This window comes from Sceloporus occidentalis, unplaced genomic scaffold (genome assembly GCF_023333645.1).
Source record: "Sceloporus occidentalis isolate IW3139 unplaced genomic scaffold, rSceOcc1.0.p SCAF_64, whole genome shotgun sequence".
NCBI classification, from domain to species: domain Eukaryota; kingdom Metazoa; phylum Chordata; class Lepidosauria; order Squamata; family Phrynosomatidae; genus Sceloporus; species Sceloporus occidentalis.
In genome coordinates this window covers 4,547,770-4,575,312 of record NW_028317044.1, presented here as the reverse complement: position 1 = coordinate 4,575,312, position 27,543 = coordinate 4,547,770, and the positions used below count along the sequence as shown (strand labels likewise).

General features: G+C 44.8%; 1 protein-coding gene across 11 annotated transcripts in view; it reads right to left on the bottom strand.

The window, feature by feature from the left end:
* The window catches only part of AUTS2 (activator of transcription and developmental regulator AUTS2), a 608,784-nt gene that overhangs the window by 39,880 nt on the left and 541,361 nt on the right, over positions 1-27,543 (bottom strand). For 10 of the 11 annotated variants that reach the window (XM_089493361.1, XM_089493360.1, XM_089493353.1 and 7 more), the window contains 2 exons: positions 2,648-3,113; positions 1,756-2,048 (listed from right to left, as the gene is read on the bottom strand). In XM_089493361.1, coding sequence (XP_089349487.1) covers positions 1,756-2,048; positions 2,648-3,113 — 759 coding nt within the window. The remainder of the gene's footprint in view (positions 1-1,755; positions 2,049-2,647; positions 3,114-27,543) is intronic. The other variant, XM_089493352.1, reaches the window with a different exon arrangement.

The following is a 27,543-nucleotide window of genomic DNA, read 5'->3' as shown; positions in this document are numbered from 1 at the left end:
TCTTTTGTAACAATAAACCTTTACAAATAATTCATAAGCCCACTGAGTGCAATAGTGCTTTCTTCCCGGTAAAGAGGTATAAGCCTATAGTCTATGAGGCTGAAGAAAAGGAGGGAAAGATGAACAATTTAGAGTAAGAGCATCCAAACACTGCATTGTTTTTGGTAACCCTTGCAGCTGTCAGTTTTCTATTTGGAATGCTTGGAAATCTATGCAGTATGCCCGGCGTGTTAGATAGAGGTGATAGGAATAGTACAAATCACACATTAATCACATGTAAAAACGAGGCCAGTGGTCCTGACCTCACTGGAGACTAAGAACCCTTGGCGGGTTACAGACCGCCATAAGGGACGTCCTTAGGATGTCCCATTTTGAAAAAGGGGCGTCTCTTCCAGACGCCCCTAAACCTATCACACACAGAGTGCGTGACATATTGATGTAGCGGACGCTGTGCATCCGCATGTCGCGCCCCGGAAGTGACGCAGCGAGTGCGCAATTTCCACGCTCCTTCCTTTGCAGCGTCCAGGAGTCGTGTGGTTTGGCTGCTGCAGCTCCCGGATGATGCAAGCGGCGGCGGCAGCAGACCGCCACATTTCGGTGGTCTGTAACCCGCCCTTATGTAAGAACACATAGGATGCACATGTTTAGGAAACCTGGGTGCATGACTCTCCTGATCAGGATTCTGAAAGCATCCTCTATGATCAACCCATGGGCAACCTAGAGATGTGAGCTGGACTGGCAGCAGAGAAGCCAGCACTATAGACCAACTTCATGTTGTTGTTGTTGTTGTTGTTGTGTGTCTTCACATTGTTTCCGACTTATGATGAATCCTATCATGGGGCATTCTTGGCAAGATTTGTTCAGAAGAAGTTTGCCATTGCCTTCCCCTAAGACTGAGAGCATGTGACTTGCCCAAGCTCACCCAGTGGGCTTCATGGCCAAGCTGGGAATCGAACCCTGGTCTCCAGAGTTGTTGTCCGACACTCAAACCGCTACGCCATGCTGGCTTTCAGTCCCACTGCTTCACCACAACAAAATAAAAATAAAATGAAGGAACAGTCCTAATGCTTTGGATATAAGCAGCAAAAGCCATTTCAAATATAGCATTCCGGCTGCTTGGAAAGGGAATCTCCTTTCGTCCATCCCACCCAGAAGATAACAATCCTTGGATAAGAAAACGTTTGCTATTTCCCTTCACAGTTTACAATGGTCCACCCATATTCACTACAGTTAGGGATAAAGGACCCCTGTGAATGTGGAAAAGCCACAAAGAGAAGACCTCTCTAGGAATCTCCAGGTTTTCCAGTGCATCTCTGTGGTCAACATGTGCCAAAGGCTGACCATAGAATCATGCTGGAGGACCTACAAATGCTTAGAGAAGTGTTTTCTCTAGGTTTTCCAGCACAACTCTGTGGTCAACCTCTGGCAGAATTATGCTGGAGGACCTAGGGCAGTGATGGCAAACCTATGGCACACGTGCCAGAGGTGGCACTCAGGGCCCTCTCTGTGGCCACATGTACCGTCGCCCCAGCACAGAGTTTGCCAGAGTTTGTTACTGGAAAGCCAGAGGGACACGGCACTTTGCAGTATATACGTGGATTTGGGGTTGCAATTTGGGCACTCGGCCTCTAAAAGGTCCATCATCACTGACCTAGGGATTGCTAGAGAGAAGCATATTAATCAGAACTTGAAATAACCAAATCCGCAAAATTCAAAGCTGCAAATGTGGAGGGCCAACTGTATTCCGGTCCTTACCTGAGTAAGCACTCCCAGCAGGATGGCCTGGAACCTGCAGTGTCCCTGATGTCAGAGGAGGAGGAGGGGGCAATGCTGTAGGAGGGGCAAACATATTGGGGTGATGGGAGTGGGGAGGAGGCTGAAGGGTGGGTGGAAAGGTATGGAGCGGGTTGTGGTTTGGCAAAGAGAGGGGGAAAGGTGATGCTGAGGCGTGGTGGGCTATATGTGGAGGTGGAAGGGGTGGTGGTGGTGGAGGAGGAGGAGGCGGCGGCGGCAGCTGAGTCTTAGCAGGAGTACTGCTTCTGCTGCTGCTGTTTGGGAAAACAAAAACAGGCAATGTCAGGAAACACAAATGCCCAGAAGTCATACGCGCATTAAAAAAAAACACAGGAGCTTTGGGATGGGTGATGTGGCTCCATCATCCGGTTGGACAGTGCGGGAAGCTGGACGCTAAAGAGATCTGCTTTATATCTGACACATCACACAAGCTTTTGAAGCTCCACTGACTTCTTCATCAGGCAAGAGAGAGAGAGAGAGAGAGAGAGAGAGAGAGAGAAAATGACCGCTGGAGTCAAAGAATTACATTTTGTTTCAGCTATTACTTCTGCTGTCTGTTAAGATGATCTGGAGGGATCTCAATGCAGGCAGAAGGGATGTCGTCATGATGTCATAGCTGCGCCACCCCGTGTGGGGGTGCCGCAGCTGCGACATCACTGTCACGCACTGCATCTGGTGGGCGCACCACAGCTGCGGCGCCCTCGTCACATTCAAGGGCTGCCGGGCGTGTGGGCGCTCCGCCCACCAGGCAACCCTTGCATGTCACAAGTGCGCCTCAAAGGCCCATCTGTTCCGGGCCTTTAACACCTCTACCTTTACAATACACTTGGAAAATATACAATGAGGGTCTCACCTCAAACTGTTGATGCTCAAGCTGCTACTGTTATACCCCGAGAGTTGTTGTGCAAGGCTGCAGGATGGAGGACGCAGCTGGGAGGATGGCAAATTTTGATGTCCAGGAGAGGGTGGCCTTAGTGGGCGCTGTATTTGGGATGGAGGTGTTGTGGGATGCTGGGCCACCTCTGAGGTCTGAAGCTTCTGTGGTGCTTCAGGCTGGGAGGAACGAGAAGGCTCCGACCGCTGGATCACAGCAGGGATTGGAGAATGCGTCTCTAAAGATGATTCCAAATGAGGGGGGACGAAAGGCTGAGAAACCTGAGGGCAAAGATTTTGAGGCACAACAGGGTCGAGCAATGGATCTTTATCGCTGTCCTGACTCCTCTCTTGACTCCGTTCTAGTCCTGATATTTTGGGGGCTGACAACGTCCTGGCATCTTGATCTTCATTTTCTTTCAGTGTACCAACCACTAAGTCTGTATCTGGAAACAAGCACAACAGACACAAGAAGGTGGTTATAATGTGGGAAATTACATATCTATATAAATATATTGAAATGAAGATAAGTTGCACACAAAAGACATCTGTATGTTTTGTTTAGCACACTGGTTCAAACATCCAGTCGTGGCATGGAACATTCACTACGAGTTTAATTTCCCAGGCAGAAGACAGACATTCACAACACTTCACTTTTGTGTGAAGAGCAGGGGAAAAACCACTTTGGGTGTCAGAATGGGTAACAGCAAACCTACACAGAACAGGGTCAAGAAATATAGAAGGACTAAGGACATAATGTAGTGTTAGAAAGAAGGCTAGCTTAAGAAAAGAAAGCGAAACGGTACAGAAAAGTCTCTGTTAGGAAATAAGGTTTGGTAGGTAGTATTCTGAAAACTTGGGAGACTTTAGACCGCCAAAATAAAGCTGCTTTGGGTCTCTTTGGAGGTACACTATTTAAATGATGCATGGGTCCTAAGAGTCCGGAGGTCGCGCCAAAGCCACACTCCATTCCTAAGCACTGGAGTGCAGCTTTGGTGCAGCTTCCGGATTCTTAGGACCCATGCATCATTTAAACAGCATATCTCCAAAGAGACCCCAAGCAGCTCTATTTTGGCAGTCTGGAACAGGCCTTTAGGAACTGAGCTGAAAGTAACTTGCTGAATAAAATGCAATGTTCACAGGACCAAGAGACAGAAACTGGTCTGATAAGGAAGAAGTGAGCAGCCAAAGAATGTGAGTTTGGGATCGAGTGAAAGAAGGAAGCAAAAGGTTCCTAGATCACACTGAGAGAAAGCCTCTGTGCCTCCGGAGGTAAATCAATGTTTAAAAAGTATTTGTTAGTTGCAGTTTAATAATCACTATACTGTGATAGAAAAAGACTAATTTGTGGACCAGTGCCCTAGTCCTTAGCTTAAGAAGAGTCCTACTAAATCATAAGAAAGGCTTCCCTAGTCCAGCATCCAGGTCACAGCACAGACAAACAGATGCTCCAATGAGAACCCACCAAACAGACAACCAGCAATTGATATACCCCATTTTTCAGCAACTTGTGTTCATGCTGCCTCACATATCGAAAGTAATATACGGCTATCATAACCAGTCGAAGAAAAATGCTTACACCCGGGGCATACAAAATGGCACCTGGGGGACTTACTATAAAGATCCATTCTAGCTAAGGAGAAGAATTCATAGTTGTTTATGTGTTATGAAGTTGTTCGTGTAATTGTTTATGCATTTTCGTAAACCACCTTGATCTGTTGGAAAGCCAGTAGGTATATAAATAAGATTTATTTATTTATTTATTTATTTATTTATTTATTATTATTATTATATCAAAAGGGTTGTTTGAGGCATGTAGTCAAGAGGGCATGTCCAGTGCGGGAAACTAGCCTTACCACATAAGGAGATCCAGAAGGCTCAGCATGAAGGAAGCCCAAACAGACAAACAGCTTCATTTATATACCACTTCATAGTGAACTAACAGTGTCTAAGTGGTTTACAAAGTATAAGTGAATTGCTCCCAACAATCTGGGTACTCATTTTAGTGACCTCAGAAGGATGCAAGCCTGAGTCAAGCCTGAGCCCCCTTAGCTGGGACTGAACTCACAAGCTTATGGTTTTGAGTGAGTGGCTGCTGTACAGGCATTTAATCACTGCACCACCAGCGCACATACCAGAGGATAGATAGATCAACATCAGGATCTGTATAATCCTTTCACTGATAGCAGGAATGGCAGATGATAGACCTTGTGTTTCCAAGATAACAAAAATCCAAGAATACTTCCCTATGGGAGTGATAGTCCAAGGGCATTTACACTGATTTAACTGGGCCTTCACAAATTCCCTTCCCATTCTTCCCTCCTGGAAAATCCTCTCAGCTCCCGAATCCTGCCCCAAGAGAGGTTTTGCACTATAAGCATTAACAACTTGGTCTCGCTTGAGGTCAGACAGACACTCTGGAGCTTATCAGACAAGGAAAATTGGAGGTATAATCCAACGGCAATCCGAATGCACTCATGGGGTTTCACGTTATTGCGTGATAGACTACCACATGCAATTTCAGGCCATGGGAAGGCAGTCCAAACGCAATCAAGGGGTTTCACGTTATTGCATGAGAGGAGATCACACGCAATTTTGGGCAACGGGAAGCTATTTTCGGGCAATGGAAAGTCCGTTTGAACGCAATTCGAATTCAGGTAAATTCGCCAAACTAGTGAATTCACCTGAATGCGTTCCGGCCCCACTTTCTTTTCATTCGAAATTAAGAGAAATTCCTCCCATGTGATAAACTCCTCTGCCAGTATCTTGCTTGACTTCTCAGCATTGCTAGCAGCTTCCACATCACAGTGTCCCCACAACTGGAGCTCTACATCTGGAATCAGTATAGTATCACCCTCTGAAACCCTTTAAGTTACTGTCACTTATCACATTATATACTGTTAGTTCTTGGGTGTGTATGTGTGACAAAATGTCTTTGCATGAATGGCGATTCCCTTGGATTCATAAATAAAAATATGTTTGAACTTGCACTCAGGAGTTCCGTTTTGGTATATACAGGCTTAATCCCCACTTTGAGTTGCCCGGTTTCATTTGAGCTAATTAAATTCCCTATTTGAATATTAATTGTGGGTGCTCTCCAGGGACCCATGCATTTGGGTAACATCTCTCTGGCTTTGCTTCACGAACAAAGATTCAGGAAGGACTCATCCCGCGCTTTGTACAAGTGCTTTGGTGACTAAAAAGGCCGGGACAAACAGGTCCGGTTGCAGAAAGCACAGCGGAAAGTCTCCTTGGGTGATGTTTCCAGGTTGCGGTTCTTTCTGCGTTGTTGTTTCTCTTCGAGACTCGTTCGCTGTGAGCTTTCGAAAAAGGCTGCAGCATCGTGGATAGTGCGTCTCCATGCCTCCCGATGCGAGGCCAGGGCGGACCATTGTTGGTGATCAATTTGGCCAAGCTTGAGATGTTGTTTCAGGGAGTCCTTGTATCTCTTCTTTGGGGCACCCCTCTTACGCTCTTGACCCCTGGCGAGTTCACCATAGAATTTGGGTAACATATGATATCAAGAAATATGTATGGAGGGGGGAGGGCTAGGATTTTTGCCTAAGAGGAAAGGGGCAGTAGCCCCAAAAGGATTGGGGACGCTCTAGTCGATCCTACTTTAGCCATGTGTGCCCAACCTGCAATAGGCAAGATAAGCAGCAATTGCTTCCAGAATACCTTGCTGAGCATGTTTGGACAGGAAAACAGATAGAAAAGAGGACTCCCCTCTCCCAATATGGAAAAAGAAAAAGCACATTATCAATACATTTAGTCACCAAAATGGAAACTGTAAGAAATATGGTGGCTAATGGAAGAAAAAAGATTCCCTGGATATATTTTGGAAGCACGGCTGTATGGTTTTCAAGTGACCTCTAGAACATGCAACATGTTTTTATTTACTGAGACGAGGCTTTTGTGACCTGGTGGTTTTATTTCCCACATGCACACTGTTAATTCTGAATATAAAGTTTTAATTGCTCTTCTTTCTTTTTTTGGTGCATGCAAAAACCTATCTTTTTTTCTTTCTGAATTACTTCTACCTCTGGCACTAAATTTTTATCTGTCTGTCTATTGGATTTATATCCCTCTTTTCTCCCAAAATGGGATTCTAAGGCCTGTTCCAGACTGCCAAAATAAAGCTGCTTCGGGTATCTGGCGGTATGCTATTTAAATGATGCATGGGTCCTAAGAGTCCGGAGGTCGCGCCAAAGCCACACTCCGTTCCTAAGCACTGGAGGGCAGCTTTGGTGCAGCTTCCGGATTCTTCCTGCATTTCCAAAGCTTCCAAGTATACAAGGTGGTTCATGTAGCCATTATAAAACACCACTACACAGCAATGTATGGTTGTCAAGCCAGTTGTCCCCCATCCTATATTTGTATAAGTTCAAAGCTCAAAGGTATAACACATACTTTTCATGGAGAAAGTCCAAAGAGGCAAATCTCCATCGAGAATCATGATGGGAAAGAGCCCAGAGAGTAACTGCCAGTCAGGAATAAACAAGTGGAGCATGAAGGAGCACACTTGGAAATCTCCCGTGATCAGGAACCTTGGCTTACCCAGATATATCTACTTTGCCAACATACGTATTCCCGCAGACACCAGTATATAGAAACCATTATCTTGTTCTGGGTTGGATCTATTTTGCTTCAGTTCTAATAGATTATGGGGCTAAACAGACCGGCTTGAAGTGCTGGCATGGGAGGCGGCGTGTTTTGACCCCATGTGCCCCGATGCTGGCATCGTGTCGGCGCCATGCTGCATGCCCAACTGCATGGCAAGGGGTGTTATGGTGCTCCGTTGGTGCAGCGTTTAGACACGTTGCATCAAAGGAGTGCCGAAAAGAAGCCACCACTGCAGCAAGGACACCTTTTGGCCAGTGCTAAAAGGAGCTGCATTCTGCCATTCTTTTTAGGGCTGGCAAAGTGATGGATCAGGGCTGTAGTGTGTGGTTGCCACAGCCCTGTTCTAGCGAGAAAAGGTGTGGTCTATTTTACCTTTAAGTTCTAATAGGTACTTGGCTTTCTGAGCGGATGCTATTTTGGAGCCACCGTTTTAAACTTTCTGCAAAAGAACGCAGAAAATAAACGATTGACAGCCACGAAAAAAAGCACACAAAGAAGCAATCGTCTTCAAAATAAGATAACGCCGAGTCAAAGTATGTTTCTCCTTTGTCTTGAAGCACACCAAAGGCTATCACAGAGTCCAAACTTGACATGAGCTGGCAGAGGACAATGTTCTGGTTGAGGATATCCTTTTCTGAAGTGCTATTCCACATATGACCTAAAGATCAAGATGCAATGAATACCCATATATTTCAGAGGAAGGAACTGGCATAAATCTGAGCTTTCTTTGCCCAAAAAACCCCTATGAAAGTCATATATCAGCAAGTGACTTGAAGACAAACACACACATGGAGGAACAAGGAGGGCACAGGAGCTTGAATATATTCATTGACAATGAGCATCTGGATAGTACTTGAACAACAGAGGGCACTGAAACACAGGACGCCTGTTCACACTGTTACCCACTGCACTGGATATAATGCATGTTTACTTTAACTGTAGTTGTTGTTTCAAAGGCCTGTTACAGACTGCCAAAATAAAGCTGCTTGGGGTCTCTTTGGAGGTATGCTGTTTAAATGATGCATGCATCCTAAGAATCCAGAACCTGCACCAAAGCTGCCCGCCAGTGCTTAGGAATGGAGTGTGTCTTTGGAGCGACCTCTGGACTCTTAGGATGCATGCATCATTTAAATAGCATACATCCAAAGAGACTCGAAGCAGCTTTATTTTGGCAGTCTGTGACAGGCCTAAATGTTCATATTTGTCCTGTTTCTTTCATGGTATGTAACTGGCAACCCTTCACGCAATACACTCTCCAAGGCAAAACGCTCACACTTCAAGACCAAATCTGCTAGCAAACAGCGATGGAGCCAGGGACGTAGCTAGGATTTTAGGAAGGGGGGGGGGTCCAGACTAAGTGCCACCATTATAATGGGGCTTGGGTGCGGCGGTGCAGCAGCACACACCATTCATTTTTCTAATGGAAGGGGGGGTCCTGACCCCAAGAACCCCCCCTTGGCTACATCCCTGATGGAGCAAAAGGTTCTCATAACTAGCCATACTCCTCCTTCCTTCGGGTCCTCCCTTAGAGAAAGAAAAGAAAACTCTAGCTACACTGCTGTAATCTGAAACGCAGCAGACGCCGCCAAGGCTCCCGACTCTTCTTGTTGCCAAGATCCACGAAGACAAATTGAGGGAAAGCTCCATGTTTGTTTTAGTCAAATTAGCTTTATAAATGCGGAGGTGGAGAGATGACAGGGGGCTGGCGGATCTCATGGAGATTCCACTTTATACCTGTCATTTTGGGTAAACATTCATTACGGTCAGGAAGGCTGCGGCTACCTCTGCTGGAGCTCACTCTCCTTTTCCAGGCCTCTGTATGGATCAGCAGCCTCGTATTACAGAAAACCTTAGTAAGGAAGGGGGAGCTGGCTGGCAGCTCCAGGCATTCCTCAACAACAGATCGTGTTTTATTAAAAACAGCTGAACTGGCTTCAACACGAGTCCCCAAGTCAGGAAACAAAAATGTGTATTTAAACAATGGTCCGCCCTGGCCTCGCATCGGGAGGCATGGAGACGCACTATCCACGATGCTGCAGCCTTTTTCGAAAGCTCACGGCGAACGAGTCTCAAAGAGAAACGACAACGCAGAAAGAACCGCAACCCGGAAACATCACCCAAGGAGACTTTCCGCTGTGCATTCTGCAACCGGACCTGTTTGTCCCGGATTGGCCTTTTTAGTCACCAACGCGCTTGTAGAAAGCGTGGGAAGCGTCCTTCCTGAATCTTCGTTCACGAAACAAAGCCAGAGAGAGAGAGAGAGACCTCTTATGTATTGCCACTACTATGAAGTTGGGTTTCTACTCCTGAGTTTGCACATTGAGGTCCAAAGGCAAAACACAGCACAGCTCCTTCTACTAGCAGTAGGCAATAATGGCCCCTCTACATTGGTTTTTCTTCACAACTGGATATGCTTCCTAGGACTCATGTGAGCTGCAGGCTAAAAACCGCTGGAAGGCTCCAATTGCTGGCTCTTGTGCTAGAAAATCCCTTTTCTGAGCTCAGCTTTTCTTCGCTAATGATTTACCTTTGCATTTTGTGAGATGGTTGGGATGGGTGTTGTGAAGGAATGACCAAGACTTCCCAAAGCTACCTGGGTTCAGAGGAGGAACTAGGCCAAATCTCAGTGGCTACTATGGTTCCATGTCCTACCTGATGCTCCTAACTGGAGCTTTGTTGGTTTGAGCTAGGAAGCTTCTCCATGAAAGTGTGTTCTGTACCTCTGAGCTATCTTAAAACCCTGAGGTTTCAAAGTCAAACCCTGAGACCTAGGAACAACCTCCTTGGTGATGTCTCTGAGTATGAGACAGCAACCATCAACCACAGTTGTAATTAAAAAAACAAAAAATCCAAGGCCTGTTCCAGACTGCCAAAATAAAGCTGCTTTGGGTCTCTTTGGAGGTAAGCTGTTTAAATGATGAATGCGTCCTAAGAGTCCGGAAGCTGCACCAAAGCAGCCCTCCAGTGCTTAGGAATGGAGTGTGGCTTTGGCGCAACCTCCGGACTCTTAGGACCCATGCGTCACTTAAATAGCATACCTCCAAAGAGACCCAAAGCAGCTTTATTTTGGCAGTCTGGAACAGGCCCAAGTCTGGCAAATGAGGGAAATACATGCATACCCAATTTTCAAGGCAGAACTCTCCCTGAGATTTTTCACCTTGCCCTGACAACTAAAGGGAAAGAGCCTGGCCCTGAGTTCTGAGAAACCAAATGTTACTCTTTGACTGCAAGTTGGAAAGATAGTGTCTTCATTTGTATTTATTTTTATTCCATCTTCCTGCTAAAGGCAAAAGGAAAAACGTCCAGGTAGCTGACAAACATCACTAAAAGAAATTAAACAATGAAGCCATTATATTTATCACGATAATACAAAAGGATCAAAACCGCTCAGGACTCCACATTACACCCTTTGAAAAACACGATTGAAGAGGAATTAGATGGCAGCTTGGATGGGAGTGTTCAGGGAAATAATGCAGGGGAAAGCCCTCTCTCATATGTGAGCCTCAGGCAAAGGGAACAAGAAGAAAACTCTGACCAGGCAGAGCTCTTGTGCATTTGGAAGTACAGTGCGCCCACGTCATACACAGGCGCATTATACACTGCTTTCAGCATCACCGGCACACGCCAGAACAAACAATGGTGCATGCACCTGTAGCACACGCACGCCGCCACCCCGCCGCAAGGACGAGCCCAATTACTTGTAATGGGGCTTGAGCATACACATTTTTTTAACGCGGGGTGGTGGTGGTGGTGGTCCGGAACGGATCCCCCACGTAAAAGAAGGGCGCACTGCAAATGATAGACCTCTGCACCATTTCTAACACAGCATCCTGGATGCTGTGCACTACAATTCCCATCACTCCAACCACTAGCCATGCTGGTTGGGGCTGATGGAAATTGTACTCAAAACATTTGGAGGACACCACATCATGGAGGCCTGCTCTATGAGCGTTTTGGTTAAGGGAGGGAGGTAGCCTGTTGCCTAGTGTCATTCCTCCAGGACAGCTTCATTTCTGCCTTTTGGAACATCTGAAAAGGACAGCCAAGCCACTTGTCTTACTCAGTCATTGATCTACTGTGCCAACTGAGAGTGGCTCACCATGACTTTCCCAGCTCTGCCACATCTTTGGACTGTTCATTCCCAGAACTGAACATCAGCCCTTTCAGACGTGAAACATGTGTTTTTTGACTGATCCCATGAGATTCCCATTTCCCCCATCTGAGAATGGTGATTTTATGAAAGAGATTAACACTAGGGCCTGTTAAAGACTGCCAAAATAAAGCTGCTTTGGGTCTCTTTGGAGGTATGCTATTGAAATGATGCATGGGTCCTAAGAGTCCGGAGGTCGTGCCAAAGCCACACTCCATTCCTAAGCACCGGAGTGCAGCTTTGGTGCAGCTTCTGGATTCTTAGGACCCATGCATCATTTAAACAGCATACCTCCAAAGTGACCCCAAGCAGCTTTATTTTGGCAGTCTGGAACAGGCCTAGGTTTATAATTAGCTCATCCACAGTGCAACACTCAGATGCCTTGCTTCTCCAGGATGGAAAATGAGATTACAAATTCCAAGTGTGCTGAAAATGCTTCATGAGGACAACAGCTATGCGCTTTACTTGCTGACATACTGAGAGCCTTTCCTGCAATGCAAACATTCAAACTTGCCCCCATCAATTATGGTAATAAAATAACAAGGTTTTCATCCTCCATCCAAATCCTGCTCTAGAAAAATCTGGTTCCCCATGGTGCAAATCCGTTTAAGAATATAATACTCCTATGTTGTTTCGTTCTTGAATTTGTTCAGCTGTCATTTAGAATAGACAGTTTGGATTTAAGCTTTCAAATTTGTGTGATACTGATGGGGGAAAAGACTGGGAGGAAGGCCATAAGCCTCCTAGTTCAAGACAGATGTGTATCTTAAATAGCTGGTTTCTGAACCGCAGGAGGGTTGTCTCCATATGTCTATAACCAAGGTGTATCATTAAATCAAAAGGTGGTACCTTCAAGAGAAAAACAAAACACGGGAGCTAATTCCAAGCATTATAATCACAGAAAGAAAGAAAAAACCACACATGATATAGCAGAAAATGTCACAAAAGATAGCCTTCAAAGATGGTGTATTTACATGTTCTGAAACAGCTTCATTCCAAGGAAAAGGGGAGGAAGAGGGGAGAAAATATATGGGAACAGACCACAGGTTCAAAGTGATAGTCAGTTCTACAGCTGTAGAATGAACCAAAAAATTGTCTGTGACTTTAAAAGGCCGCAAAGAAGAAGGAAATTCAGAAAAAAGCCACTTCAAATTGTATAAAATGCAAAATAAGCTACAATATTATGCAACATATGCAAGACCAAATTCAGTGGGAGCCCATGAGTGAGACTTAGAACTAAAAACAAGTGTTAGGGAAGTTCAGAACCAAGAAAGACTATGGCGGGTTACAGACCGCCATTTCGGACGTCCTCAGGACGTCCCAGTTTGAAAAAGTGGCGTCTCTTCTAGACACCCCTACTCCTATTACAGACAGAGTCTGTAACAAACGGCGGTGCCCATTTCACACGGCTGCCGCCATTTTGACGTAGCGGACGCTGTGCGTCCGCACGTCGTGCAGCGCAAGTGACGCCGCAAGTGCGCGACTAGCGCCTCGCGGCATCTCTTCCGGGCCGCAAGTTCCCGGACGCTGCAACCGGCGGCGGAAGCAGACCGCCGCTTCTCAGCAGTCTGTAATGCACCTATCATGGTCCAGGAAAAGTTACAGCCTGTATAGGAAGCCTTTCTGCAGAGAGGAGACAATGGCCAACTTGGTGGGTTGATTTATTACAGTAACCGAGGACCCTTTTCTAGGTGCATTTTGGTTGGCCAATAAAGGTAACACTCTTTTGTGGGTTTTGTTGTTGTTTGCTGCTGAGCGTGCGAAGTGTAATGTATGGGAAGGAGACGTTCCTTTAAGTAAGCTGGACCTAAGCCATGTAGGGCTTTAAAGGTTACGTATAGTCTACAGATATTCAGATTTCCTGAAAGATGTATATCGTATCAAAGCCTAATAACTTTGGCTTGTTAATGTTAGAAAGCATTAAAACATGATAGATTGAGCTTTCCAATACGTAAAATAATGTTTCACTGTATTAATATAATAAACAGGATTCACTATTTCTAACTAAAACTTCAGTGTAAGAAATAGTTCTTTAAAAATGCATTTTAATTAACAAAACATCCTGGTTTTGGTGGTTGTTATTTTAAAACCAGTCCCCCCCTCCCCAAATCCTGACTTGATGTCCTTGTGCAAAGATTCAGACATGTATGCGGAAACGCCTCACTAATCTATCCTCTAGGGCAGTGGTTCCAACCTGTGGGTCGGGACCCCTTTGGGGGTCGAATGACCCTTTCACGGGGGTTGCCTAAGACCATCATAAAACACATATTTCGGATGGTAGCAATGAAAATAATTGTATGGTTGGGGGGTCACCACAAAATGTGGAACTGTATTAAAGGGCCGTGGCATTAGGAAGGTTGAGGGCCACTGCTCTAGGGACTCCGAAGAAGGAGCTATACTCCGAATAGTGTCAACTCCAGCAACTCCCACTTAAGGAAAGCTAACGCAACACCCACCCATAGAAATTAAATAAGGACAACATTGAGAAAATGACCCACCCAGGGACAAGCTGTAGAAAATAGGAACCATAACAAGCAGATGAAGGATGGCTGGCGCACAAATGAGATATATACCCAGTGGAAAGCCCTGAAGGACAAGAGGAAGGCAACGACTCTAAACGGATTTAGCAGGGCGTGTACCCTGAACGCTATGGGATTTGCTTCTGAATTTGCTTATGCAAGGCAGCATACCTCTGGCCCGGGGCCAATGCCAATCTCTCGGCCTCTCAGTCCATGCGCAGCTCACTCTTCTCTTATGATGCACAGGGCCCTACCCTTGGGAATGCCAAGGCCTAAACCACAAGAGATCCGGAAGCCCGATTTGCAATTCATGACCGTATCTCTGATATGCAGTGCTGCCATGCGTGATCACAGAAGGGCAGACCGAGTCCCCTTTCAAAACGTTAAAATCCAGTCTTTTCAATCCCATTAAAACCCTATTAAGGGGAGCTATATTGGGACAGATATCTTTGTGCTGTTTTTCAAGAAGGGGGTCCCCAAAGTCTCCGTTTTCCCTTTTAGAGTACAGTCTCCAAGGTGATTAATCCTGCCCTGGGGGTCCGCTGTCAGTTTATCACTTGAATTGGAGGGAGAAAGCTCCCCTTTTCACCCCCTTCAAGATTTAACCCAGTCAGAAGAGACCGCAACGGCTTTGTTTATAAACCCCAAAGGATGTTGCCTTTGGATTAAAATTAAATCCCCACCACTATGGTGGAGTAAAACAGATCCATCATGGATTTGTTTGTACATCGTAGATTAAAGAACAATGGAAAACCGAGGCATGTGGTGGAAGAATGGGGGAGAAGAATCACAGAAGCAGAAGGGCAATGGGTTGGTAAAGCCTGGAAAGGGGCACGGCTGGAGAGAAACACTCCACCGTCACAACTCTTTGTTGCAGGTTCCAACTGTCAGCAATTTAATCCTGTCTTCTTAATCAGTCAGTCAGGGCTGGTTAGTTCTCCGCAGCTCCTTTGTTTGTCCAGGATTTGGATTCATTAAGCTCCTGAACTGGGACATTTGGGGGGAAGGGGCTACCCAAAATATACACACAAAGAGACAAAAGTCACCATCAGGCTAGATAACCATCTGACGTTAAGTCCCCAGAAAACATGAGTTTATTCCTGACGTTTGGCCAGCATCTGAAGCCCTTGGCACCACAATTGTTCTGTATCACACAATGAACCCACCTGATGTATTACTGTAGACTCAATTCTGATTCCCATATATTAAAGCCGACCTCATGTATAAATAGAAATCGATGGCAAGTTTTGGGGGCGAAATTGTGATATGACCCATGGATAAGTCAAGGGAAAAACTCAGGGGCATATAGCACAGGATCTAAAGGATGAAGCCAAGCAAAACACCATCAAAGAACTAACTGATTCCACTATCCATGGCTTGAAAATATTAAAAATCCTACATACATTCCACAAAGCAAACCTCAAATTTACCATTTTATATAAGGGAAACCATTTTACTATATCATTGCATTTAAGGGACTTGAGGGTCCAAGGGTTTTGGTATCCATTGGGGGGGGGGGATCCTGGAACCAAATCCCACCAGATACCAAGAGGCCACTCTGTACTTTGCTTCTATCCTGACTGTTTACTATAGGATTCAAGGTGTAGTTCATAGAGTTTCCCAGGAAACATCCCATTTAACTACTGAGCGGCCCCAAGATTTGCTGAGTTGCTGCGTAATGAATGAATGACCAGCTCATACAAACAGCAAAAATGAGCAATCACAGATAGTTCAAGATGCTAATCCCAATAATGCAAACAATGGATGGCATCCTAATGTATTATATTCCATCAAAATACTTATGCTGCATAATGGTCCTGGAGTCCACACTGTGGCAACTGCTCATGTACGTTCCCATAAACAGCTAGACACTGCTGACCATAGAATCACGCTGGAGGGCCTACAAATGTCTAGAGAAGTGTTTTCTCTAGGAACATCTAGGTTCTCCAGCTTAGCTCTATGGTCAGCTTCTGACAAGAGTTGTGCTGGAAGACCTAGAGATTCCTAGAGAGAACAGATTAATCAAAACCACAAACCATCAAATCTGCAAAAGTCAAAGCTGCAAATGTGGAGGGCCAACTGTAAATGCTAAGCACCAGCAAGAGACATTTGTTCTCCTTTTCAAATCATGCATGTTTTTATAGTACTGTATTGGTTTCATGTTGTTTTTTTAACGTACTGTATATTCTCATGTATAAGTCTAGAAATTTAGGTTAAAAATTGGCTCTCAAAAACTTTAGTTGACTTATCCACGGGTCTATGTAAGTACAGTACTTTAACTCATAAGTGTGTGTGTATACATGCATGCATATGTGACTATCCCCTGGGGTAGTGATAGCAAACCTATGGCAGGGACGTAGCCAAGATTTTGGGAAGGGGCATGGGGGGGTCCAGACTAAGTGCCACCATTATAATGGGGCTTGGGTGCGGAGGCGCGGCAGCACGCACCATTCATTTTATCTAACGGAAGGGTGGGGTCCAGACCCCAAGAACCCCCCCTTGGCTACGTTTCTGCCTATGGCACGCATGCCAGAGGCGGCATTCAGAGCCCTCTCTGTTGGCACACATGCTGCCGCTCTAGCACAGAGTTTTCCAGAGTTTCTTACTAGAAAGCCAGAGGGACGTGGCACTTTGCAATAAATAAGTGGGGTCTGGGTTGCAGTTTGGGCACTCGGTCTGTAAAAGGTTCACCATCACTGCAAAAGTTTCATTTCCCCTGGAAGCACTGACCCCTTTCTATACTCTCATTCCTCCAGCCTTTAGTACGAGCACAAATAGTTATGGCTGTAGGTTTTTTGGTATTGTTTTCCTTTGCTTCGTCCTTTTCATCCTTCATTACATGCTGCTAGGTTTTACCCTCAACTTATCCACAGGTCATATCAAAATCCATAATTTTGGCCTCAAAACCTGCCCTCGACTTAAAGTAAGTACAGTACTTTAACTCATATGTGTGCATGTGTGTGTGTATACATGCATACATATGTAACTATCCCCTGGGGCAGTGATGGCGAACCTATGAGGTCGACTTATAATCGAGTAGATACGGTAATTTCAACTTCTCTAACTGTCCCAGACAACTTCGTATAAAGGATGGCCTATGAACTATATGGATAGAGGAATAATTAAAATTAAGATTTAGACCTCTGTATTCCTTAAGGACGTCTCAGCAGATCCAGTGCCTTCGGGGAAGGGAAACTGGCATAGCCTCTCAATTGCAACTCTCCCATCAGTTCCAACTGTTTTATCATTGGAAGTAAAGCAGACAGGGTCTGTAGGGACGTAGCCAAGGGGGGGGGGTTCTTGGGGTCCAGACCCACCCCCCCCTTCCATTAGAAAAATGAATGGTGTGTGCTGCTGCGCCACCGCACCCAAGCCCCATTATAATGGTTGGACACCCCCCCCCCCTTCCTAAAATGCTAGCTACATCCCTGGGGTCTGGGCTATAACAACGGCCTCATATTCCTCAAACCCACCTGGAGATGAACCTGGAAAGAATAGCTGTCTTCTCCTCCGAAGGCAGAAGCAGCCAGAGAAAAGGTCCTCTGGCAGGAATTCCTTAAGGCATCGTTTTCCAATAATGAAAATCATTACAGAGGACAGTGTTTGCAAAACGCTGGAAGTCCACACAGATGCCAACTTTAGGGGAAGGGCTGAAATATGTATTAGAACTGAGAAATGTAGACAGAATTTCTAGAAACCTAACAGAAGAGACTAATGACACGACCCAAGAGGAATGGGAATTACTAACGGAGTATTGGAAAAGAGAAATGGAATTAATGCAAGTTAATAAAGCTGAAAAAACTTAATCTAAGTTGCAAAACGGACGGAGGAAGATACAAAATCTACGGAAGCTCCAGGTTTGTTTGGTAGTGGTAGTCTATAAAGAATTTGCAATCATAGAATCATAGAGCTGGAAGAGACCGCAAGGGCCATCCAGTCCAACCCCATTCTGCCATGCAGGAACTCTCAATCAAAGGATCCCTGATAGATGGCCATCCAGCCTCCGTTTAAAGACCTCCAAGGAGGGAGACTCCACTATACTCAAAGGGAGTCTGTTCCACTGTCGGACAGCCCTTACTCTCAGGAAGTTCCTCCTAATGTTGAGGTGGAATCTCTTTTCCTGCAGCTTGCATCCATTGCTCCAGGTCCTAGTCTCTGGAGCAGCAGAAACTAGGACCCGGAGCAATGGAATAAAGTTGTATGGTTGGTTTATTGTACTTTTCTTATAGGTTCGTTTTAAAAGAAACCCTAAGAAATTTATAACAACTTTCCCTCAATTCCCCAACTCGACATCTGTTTCAGTCACACACGGAGATGCCGGCACCCTGTCCTACATCTACTCAGGTTCCCTGGTGCGTTGTGTAGAGTAACGGAGACACTGTTTTCCAGACTGTCATTCCAGTATGATAGCCTTAGTTGTTCTTCAAGCAATTCCCTCTGGGAGCAAGCAAGACTGTGGCTGTCACCAAACTCTCATCCATTTCGGAGATGCAGAGCGGAAGGAGTGTCAGTTGTATTTGATACCTTTCTTTTGTAATCCGCTTTGAATCCGCGAGGAAAAAGTAGAATATAAATCAATCTATTATTATTATTATTATTATTATTATTATTATTATTATTATTGCCCCCTTTCGGGGGGGGCATGTTTTCTCTATGGCAAATGGAGATATATGTTTATTGAACTAGACCTCGGCTCATAGATCTTGCCGCTTTTTGCCCCCTCCTCTGCTCAGTCTGGATTCTATTCAGTTGCCACTTCAATTAACTAACAATTATTTAACATTAACAGTAATTACAGGCAGCAGTTAAGCACCTACAGATGTCAACTGTTAGCTTTTGTACCTAATCGCTCAATGAAATGGAGAAAGTTCAAAAAACATCAATTAGCCAAGCAATTAGTCTGAGTTAGAAAAGTGCCTGTTATCAATGTGAGAGTTGATTTGATTTATTTTATTTTGGCAGTAAAAGGCACATGGGCCGACAAGCCTTTTTACAGCATGCTGAGATAAGATAAAGCTGGACTGAGCTGTTTGCACAGGGACAACCTGTTACAGACTGCCAAAATAAAGCTGCTTTGGGTCTCTTTGGAGGTATGCTGTTTAAATGACGCATGGGTCCTAAGAGTCCGGAGGTTGCGCCAAAGTCACACTCCATTCCTAAGCACTGGAGGGCAGCTTTGGTGCAGCTTCCGGATTCTTCGGATGCATGCATCATTTAAACAGCATACCTCCAAAGAGACCCCAAGCAGCTTTATTTTGGCAGTCTGGAACAGGCCTAAGACCTTTATGGGGGTATGCTGTTTAAATGATGCACGCATCCTACGATCCATCAAGCCAAATCCCATGCATGATGAAGCCCCATTCATTTGAATAAGGCGCACCCTGTCCAGGGAACTGGACATGGGGAGTGGGTCTCTGTTAATTCTGCTGTACCTCTCACTGACTTTTGATACCATCAACCATGGCATCCTTCTGGGCTGATTCCCTGAGATGGTCTTTCTTGGAGGGATGCTATCAGAGTGTGGTGCTGGGGGCTCCTGTTCAATGTCCAGGCCACTGGCCTCAGGGCTCTGTTTTGCCCCCCATGCATCATCTACATCAGTGATTCCCAAACTTTGGTCCTCCAGATGTTTTGGACTTCAGCTTCCAGAATTCCTGATTACTGATTAGAAGCCAAGCCCTTTCTCCAGTCCATCTGCCTTGGTCCAGGCCTCGGAGGTGGAGAAGATCTGCTGAACCTGATCCTATTCCCCACCACCACTCCCTTCTCCTTTTGTGTCGTGTCTTTTAGATTGTAAGCCTGAGGGCAGGAAACCGTCTGACTAAAAAATGTATGTACAGCGCTGTGTAAATTTACAGTGCTTTATAAATAAAGGTTAATAATAAATAATAATACTGACCAAAGTGGATATGGCTTCTGGCAGCTGAAGTCCAAAACACCTGCAGAACTAACATTTGGGAAACACTGATCTACATGAAACTGATCTACAACTCTATGGCGCGTTACAGACGGGCCCAAGAGGCGCCGTCGTCACGCTGCGATTACGCGCGAGGGGCGGCGCTTCCGGATGCGCCTTGCCCCTCGCGCGTAATCGATACGTCAAAATGGCGGCGCCCTATACAGATGAGCACCACCATCTTGATGTAGCGGACGCTCTGCGTACGCACGTCTCAACCCGGAAGAGACGTCGCGAGTGCGCACTTTGGCACTTGCGACGTCTCTTCTGGGTCGCCAGAAGGAGCGCGATTTCCGCGCTCCTTTTTTGCAGCGCGGAGGAGTCACGCGGTTTGGCTGCTGCGACTCCTCCGCGCTGCAACCAGCAGCGGCCCAAGACCGCCCCTTTTGGGCGGTCTGTAACGGGCCTATGATTCTATGATCCTATGAAGATATCACTGTGGTAGAAACATGCACACCGTAAGTCTGCATGTGTATGAGGGGCTGGGGTTACTGCGAAATCAACAGCATTATGAGATGGGAAGAGGTAGCCTTACTCCTGAGTAACTTCCATGCTGCCAGCTGTATACTACATCTCTGAACAAGGCAGATGAGAAACTGCCATCTGGAGGCACCCTGATACATCCATTAAACACACACACACACAAACACATGCATAGACACACATAACTAGGCTTTCAGGATGTTTATATTCCAAGCAGGCAGACACACAATCTGGTCCTGATAAAGTCTTTTTCTGAGAAACTCAAATAAAGCTTAATCACTTAAATAAACACTGCAGTCAGAACAGATAAAAATTATGCATTAGTAAATATTACCATTTTGCTCGCTGGCAGTAGATTAGACAGCCTTGGATCATATCTTGGCTCAGAGTTGTAAGAAACCAGATCAGAAATTCCATCAACCAACTTTCTCTATTATATTCACATCTAAAATGTCAGTCTATTGTCAACAACAACAAAAACAACAACAAAATAATTGCACATAAAACCAGTTCCTAAGCAAATTCATTACCTATATGGTAGAGCCACAATTAGGCTACTATTATCCACTTAATTGGCCTTTAAATCTTACCAAAGGTGTAAAATTAGATTAAATGGGAAATGGATTGCAACCCAAATGTTGAGATCCATGCCAACCCATAGACAATCTTCTTCATGAGGTGTGTGCATTATATTTGCAGACAGAACTACAAGGATATTCCCAAAACATTGGCCCTATACAAACAGGCCAAAATAAAGCTGCTTCGGGTCACTTTGGAGGTATGCTGTTTCAATGATGCATGCGTCCTAAGAGTCCGAAAGCTGCGCTCCGGTCCTTAGGAACGTGGCTTTGGCGCAGCTTCCAGACTCTTAGGACGCTTGCATCATTTAAACAGCATACCTCCAAAGTGACCCAAAACTGCTTTAATTTGGCCTGTCTGTAAGGGGCCATTATTAAAACACCTTTGGAATCCTGTATCTAAAGCCACATAGTGCCAATGTCACAACTGCTGTTATGTTGTTTCAAATCATTTCTGATTTATGGCGATCCTAAGGATAACCTGCTCAGGTGGAATCTCTTTTCTTGTAAACTGCATCCATTGCTCTGGGGTCTATTCTCTGGATCAGCAGAAAGCAAACTTGTTCCATCTTCTCTGTATGACATCCTTTCAGATATTTAAACAGAGCTATCATATCACCTCTTAATCCTTTCTTCTCCAAACTAAACATACCCAGCTCCCTACGTCTCTCCTCAGAGGACTTCATGGTTTCCAGACCCTTCACCATTTTAGTCGCCCTCCTTTGGACACATGGCTCCAGTTTCTCAATGTCCTTTTTGAATTGTGGTGCCCAGAACTGGATGCAGCGTTCCTGGTGAAGCCTTTACATGTATAGTTACACAAATGTGAAGGTAATAATGCTTATCTTCAGGGCAAGGGAACTGATAAATAGAAGAGTTAAACCTTACTAGAGTCTGGAAAACTTCCCTTGTTTTGACTACAACTCTTAGATTTCCATAACCAGCATAAAACTTGAGACGTATCAGGCAAACAATGGAAATTTTCTGAGCTTTCACCACTGTCCAAGGCAGCACTAGGTCTTTGGCATGCTCTTCCATGAGTATTTCCCACATTCCCTCTTTGGCCTGTTCCAGACTGCCAAAAATAAAGCTGCTTGGGGTCTCTTTGGAGGTATGCTGTTTAAATGATGCATGGGTCCTAAGAATCCGGAAGCTGCACCAAAGCTGCCCTCCAGTGCTTAGGAATGGAGTGTGGCTTTGGTGCGACCTCCGGACTCTTAGGACCCATGCGTCATTTAAACAGCATACCTCCAAAGAGACCCGAAGCAGCTTTATTTTGGCAGTCTGGAACAGGCCTTTATTTCTTTTAAAGCAGAGGCTTGGAACCGATCTACCAGTTCCATAAACCCTAACCATGTTGACTGAGGCTCTTGAAAACTTGAGTCCAATACCATTTAAAGAACCCTCCTCTTAATGTGAAGTCGAAGGCTTTCATGGCTGGCATCCGTATTTTTTTGTGGTTATGTGGCCATGTTCTAGAGGAGTCTATTCCTGACGTTTCACCAGCGTCTGTGGCTGGCATCTTCCGATCCTTCCTTTTAGTTAAAGATTGGGGAAAAAAAGGTTTCTCTTTCAACAGACTCTGAAAGTTTTGATTCTGCTGCTTTTAATGATCACTGCTACTTTCAATGATCAATGGTTGTATCTTGAATCTCACTACGTCTAAAAGTAGTCTAGTGATATCCATGAAAGCTCATCCTAAAATAAATCAGTCTCAAAGGTGCTGCTTGATTCTTTCATTCCTTTCCCCCCATTTTGGTAGTATCATGGTAGTTTTAGCACCGCTGCCATGTTGTTTCTTTATACTACACCGCTTACTTGTAAAGCCGCCCTGGACGCACAGTGAACATAACAATCACGAGCCACAAAATAACAATGTAAATGTTCGTTTGTCCAAAATCTTAAACCTCCGAAAGTTCTTCACCAACTGCTTTGAAATTTTGACACGACGCCCCATTCGAATACACACATGTTTGTATATACATATACCTACTATTATATACATGTCACAGCAACACGCGCTCTACTAAATATTTGACTGGCGTTTTCCATCGCCGTCAACAAAGCTCAGGGCCAATCTTTCGAACTGTGCGCTTTAGATCTAGATGCAGATTGCTTCTCACATGGACACTTATATGTTGCGTGTCCTAGAGCCGGCAAACCAGACAATCTCTATATATACACAGACAATGGAACAACAAAAGATATTGTATACCCACAACCATTGTGACATTAAATATTTCAGAAACGTGCACTTTCTCTTTTCTTTCCAGTCCATTTAACCAGACTCAGCGACAACAACACATGGCTGGGTACAACTAGTATAATCTATCTATCTATCTATCTATCTATCTATCTATCTATCTATCTATCTATCTATCTACCTACCTACCTACCTACCTACCTACCTACCTATCTATCTATCATCTATCTCAATCAGGTAAACTGCTGCAGCAAGTTTCAAGATAAAGAGACAGAACTACTAAATTCACATCACAAAAAAAGATTCATTGTCAAATTACACATTACACTGAATAAGTAACATGTACAGTCCACCCTTGACTTACAGGGAGGATCCGTTCTGGACCCCGCTGCATAAGCCAAATACCACGCATGCTCAAGTGAATGGGGCTTGTGCATGTGGCGGCGTGGCGGCGCATGCATGTCATGGGTGCACACCCCATTCATCCAAATGGGATGCGCCGCCCCTTGTGCCCTGCGCATGCTGAAAGCCGCGTATGATGTGAGGGCACAGTAAGTACGGCTTCTTGAAATCGAAACAAAATTGTCTCTAGCCCCAGAGAGAGAGGAAGCTTTTTCAATCCCACTGACACCAAAGGGGACATTTTCCTAAACGGTGACGATTCTGATCATAGTTGACAAATGAATAGAAAAGACTCCAGCCTTCAATGCTACATTCCCAGAAGAACTCTAATCCCACCCATGTTGTTAAAGACAAAACAAGGCACAGCTCCACACCAAGCATGTAGTCTAATGTGTAAGTTGGCCTTCAGTCAAGAACTAAGGGTGGAGCAAAAATCAAACACGGAGTACTACCAAGGCAGCCAAGATCAACTGTCATTGCAGTTTAGCATATGTTTAAGAAACGAGCAACATTCCCACATTCCCCATGTACTAAGCTTATTATACATCTAGTAACAAGAACAGGATTTGTTTCTGAGCTCGATTCAAGGTGATGGTGTTGACCTGCAAAGCCTTCAATGGCTTCAGGCCAGAAAATTTAGAATATCTCAAAAGAGCACATTCTCCCATATGATTCTGCCCACAATTTAGGGATGGAAATTCAACCATCTTCCATTTCTGGACAGATACCAAGAAAAGGTCTAAACCACAAGAGATTTGGAAGCCCGATTTGCAATTCATGACCATATCTCTGATATGCGGTTCTGCCATCCATGATCACAGAAGGGCAGATTGAATATTTCTTCCCATAATGTTGAAACGTTTGTTTGTTTGTTACCCATGTTTAAAAACATTGCATTAAAAAAAAAACTCACAAAGCTTTACTCAGAACTGTGAAACTTTCATAGCATCATAGCATCAAAGAATCCTAGAGTTGGAAGAGACCCCAAGGGCCATCCAGTCCAACCCCATTTGCCATGCAGGAAATCACATTCAAATCATCCCCATTGACAGATGGCCATCCAGCCTCTGTTTAAAGACCTCCAAGGAAAGAGACCCCACCACTCTCCGAGGGGCAACTGTGCAGCTGCAGATTTACCTCTGGGCCAAGACTGTTTCCTGCACAACATTTTAAGAAAGAGGGACAAGATAGCACAGGCTTGGGTGGGTTAGATATCAGGAATTAATAAATAAAGATGTATTGCATACTGGAGTTTGGGGGCTGGTTTTCTAGTCTTGCTTGACAGAAGGGCCAAGGGATGCTGGGAAAAAATCACTATCAAACCCCTTTCACCCTTTCGCCTAAGGCACACTCAAACAATGGTCTCTCTGGGCTCTGAGCCTGTGCTCCCTTTCTCTCTTGAACTACCTGCCTGCCCTGATTCCCCAATTTATTCTCATCTTTGTCAACACGCTTCATCTCAATGAAGACTGCTCTGCTCTTGCCTTCCCCTCCTCTGCCCCTATTTCAAATAATCATAGGATCCTAGAAACTTAGAGTTGTAAGAGACCACAGAGGCCATCCATTGCAACCCTTGCCCTGCAGGAACTCTCAGTCAAAGCACCCCCGACAGATGGCCATCCAGCCTCTATTTAAAGACCTCCAAGGAAGGAGACTCCACAACTCTCTTCCATTATCAAACAGCTCTTATGTCAGGAGGTTCCTCCTAATGTTGAGCTGGAATCTCTTTTTCTGTAGCTTGCATCCATTGTTCTGGGTCCTGCTCTCTGGAGCAGCAGAAAATAAGTTTGCTCCATCCTCAATATGATACTCCTTCAAATATTTAAACAGAGGTATCATATCACCCCATAACCTTCTCTCCTCCAGCCTAAACACCCCCATCTCCCTAAATCTTTCCTCATAGGGCATTGTTTCCAAGCTCTTCACCATTTAGTCGCCTTCCTTTGGACACTCTCCAGTTTCTCAATGTCCCTTTTGAATTTTGGTGCCCAGAACTGGACACAATATTCCAGGTGGGCTTTCACCAAAACAGAATAGAGTGGCACTATTACTTCCCTTGATCTAGACACTATACTTCCATTGATGCAGGCTAAAATTGCATTGGCCTTTTTAGCTGCTGCATTGCACTGTTGACTCGTGTTCAATTTGTGGTTTACTTGGACTCCCAGATTCCTTTCACATGTATAACTCTCCTTAAGCCAGGTGACCCCCATCCTATATCTGTGCATTTCATTTTGCTGCCCTAAGTGCAGTACCTTACATTTCTCCATGTTGAATTTCATTTTGTTAGCATTAGCTCAGCTTTCTAGTCTATTCAGGTCATTTTGAATTTTGATCCTGTCCTCTGGGGTATTAGCTACTCCTCCTAATTTGGTGTCATCTGCAAATTTGATAAGTATGCCCCCAATTTATCCAAGTCATTGATAAAGATGTTGAATAGCACTAGCACTGGCCCCAGGACAGAACCCCACTGGACACCCCACTGGTCAATCTCTCCAGGATGAAAAGGAGCCATTGTTGAGCACCCTTTGGCTTCGGCCGGTCAACCATTTACAAATCCATGTACAAGTTACTTTGACTAGCCCATATTTTACCAGCTTCTTTGCGAGAATGTCATGGGGAACCTGTTCAAAGGCCTTACTGAAATCAAGATATACTATATCCATAGCATTCCCTTCATCTACCAAGTAGCAGTACCCTGACTGTGGAAGAAAGTCAGGATGCCTCCATCGCTTCTCCATTTTCAACAGCCAGCAGACTCTATTTTTTAACATCACAAGTGGCTGCTCTGGCTGGTTTTAAATGGTCTTTTAAAAGCTTTAGTTTGTTTTAAACAAAATTAATAGCTCATCTAATAGTCTAAGAATATTTAGTAAGTGTACATTGGGTCAAAGACCCTGGTGGGTTTGAAAGGCGGTAGACAATGGCTTTAATAAGCAAGACTGAAGGATGAGCAAAGTGCTGCCCATGGGTTTCACCGAAGCCCACTTACAGCCGATTTTAAATAGGAACAAACCCAACAACCTTAATTTACCATTCCCAGAGAACTTCAGCAGCAGCTTAGTACTAAAATGGGGTCAAAGCACCAAAAAGAAGACAAAAACACTTAGAAAACCTCTAATATTGCAGGGTGATGCTCACAGTGTGTCTTCGCTGTGAAAAATTTGGTCCAAGATCATCAGAGGCTGCCCACCCTGATCTATCAATTCCTGAATTGCACAAAAGTTAAAGCAGAGAGATCTTGTAGCACCTTTGAGACTAAATAAAGAAAGAAGTTGGCAGCATGAGCTTTCCTAGACTTAAGTCTGCTTGCTCAGAAGTTAAAGTCCTCCTGGAAAGTCCACAAGCAAAAGACCTCCGGACTCTTAGGACCCATGCATCATTTAAATAGCATACCACCAAAGAGACCCGAAGCAGCTTTATTTTGGCAGTCTGGAACAGGCCAAAGTTATTCAGTTGCTTTCTGAATCTATAAGCAGTTTTCCTGGGTTGGTGATGGTAACATGAAGGCCTTACAGGGAGATTAGTGCAGCTTGCGAACAACTGGCTGATGTACATGAAGTGCAAATAAAATGTCTGTAAACCAACGTGAACATTAAAAAGCCCCAATATAACCAAAACACAGCACTGATCAAAGAAGAAAACTTAAACCACGGCACACAGACTGAAAACTTAATCCAGTCAAGCAGAGAGCTGTCAGCCGAAGAGACGGCTCTCCGCTTATTTATTTAAAATGCATGAGCTTTGCACTTAACTGTCTGAAATGTTGACAAGTGTTTGTTTCAGTTACACAGACACTGCACTCAAACTCAATTACGGCACAGAAAAATATGACACCGCATGACGTGGAGCAGAATCTAGAATGCTATCACAAGTTTGACAAAGCGTCAGGTTTCTAGGCAAGATCTTGTTTCAGACTAGAGCAGTGTGTGATACTGTACATATCAAACCCTGAGCCCTAC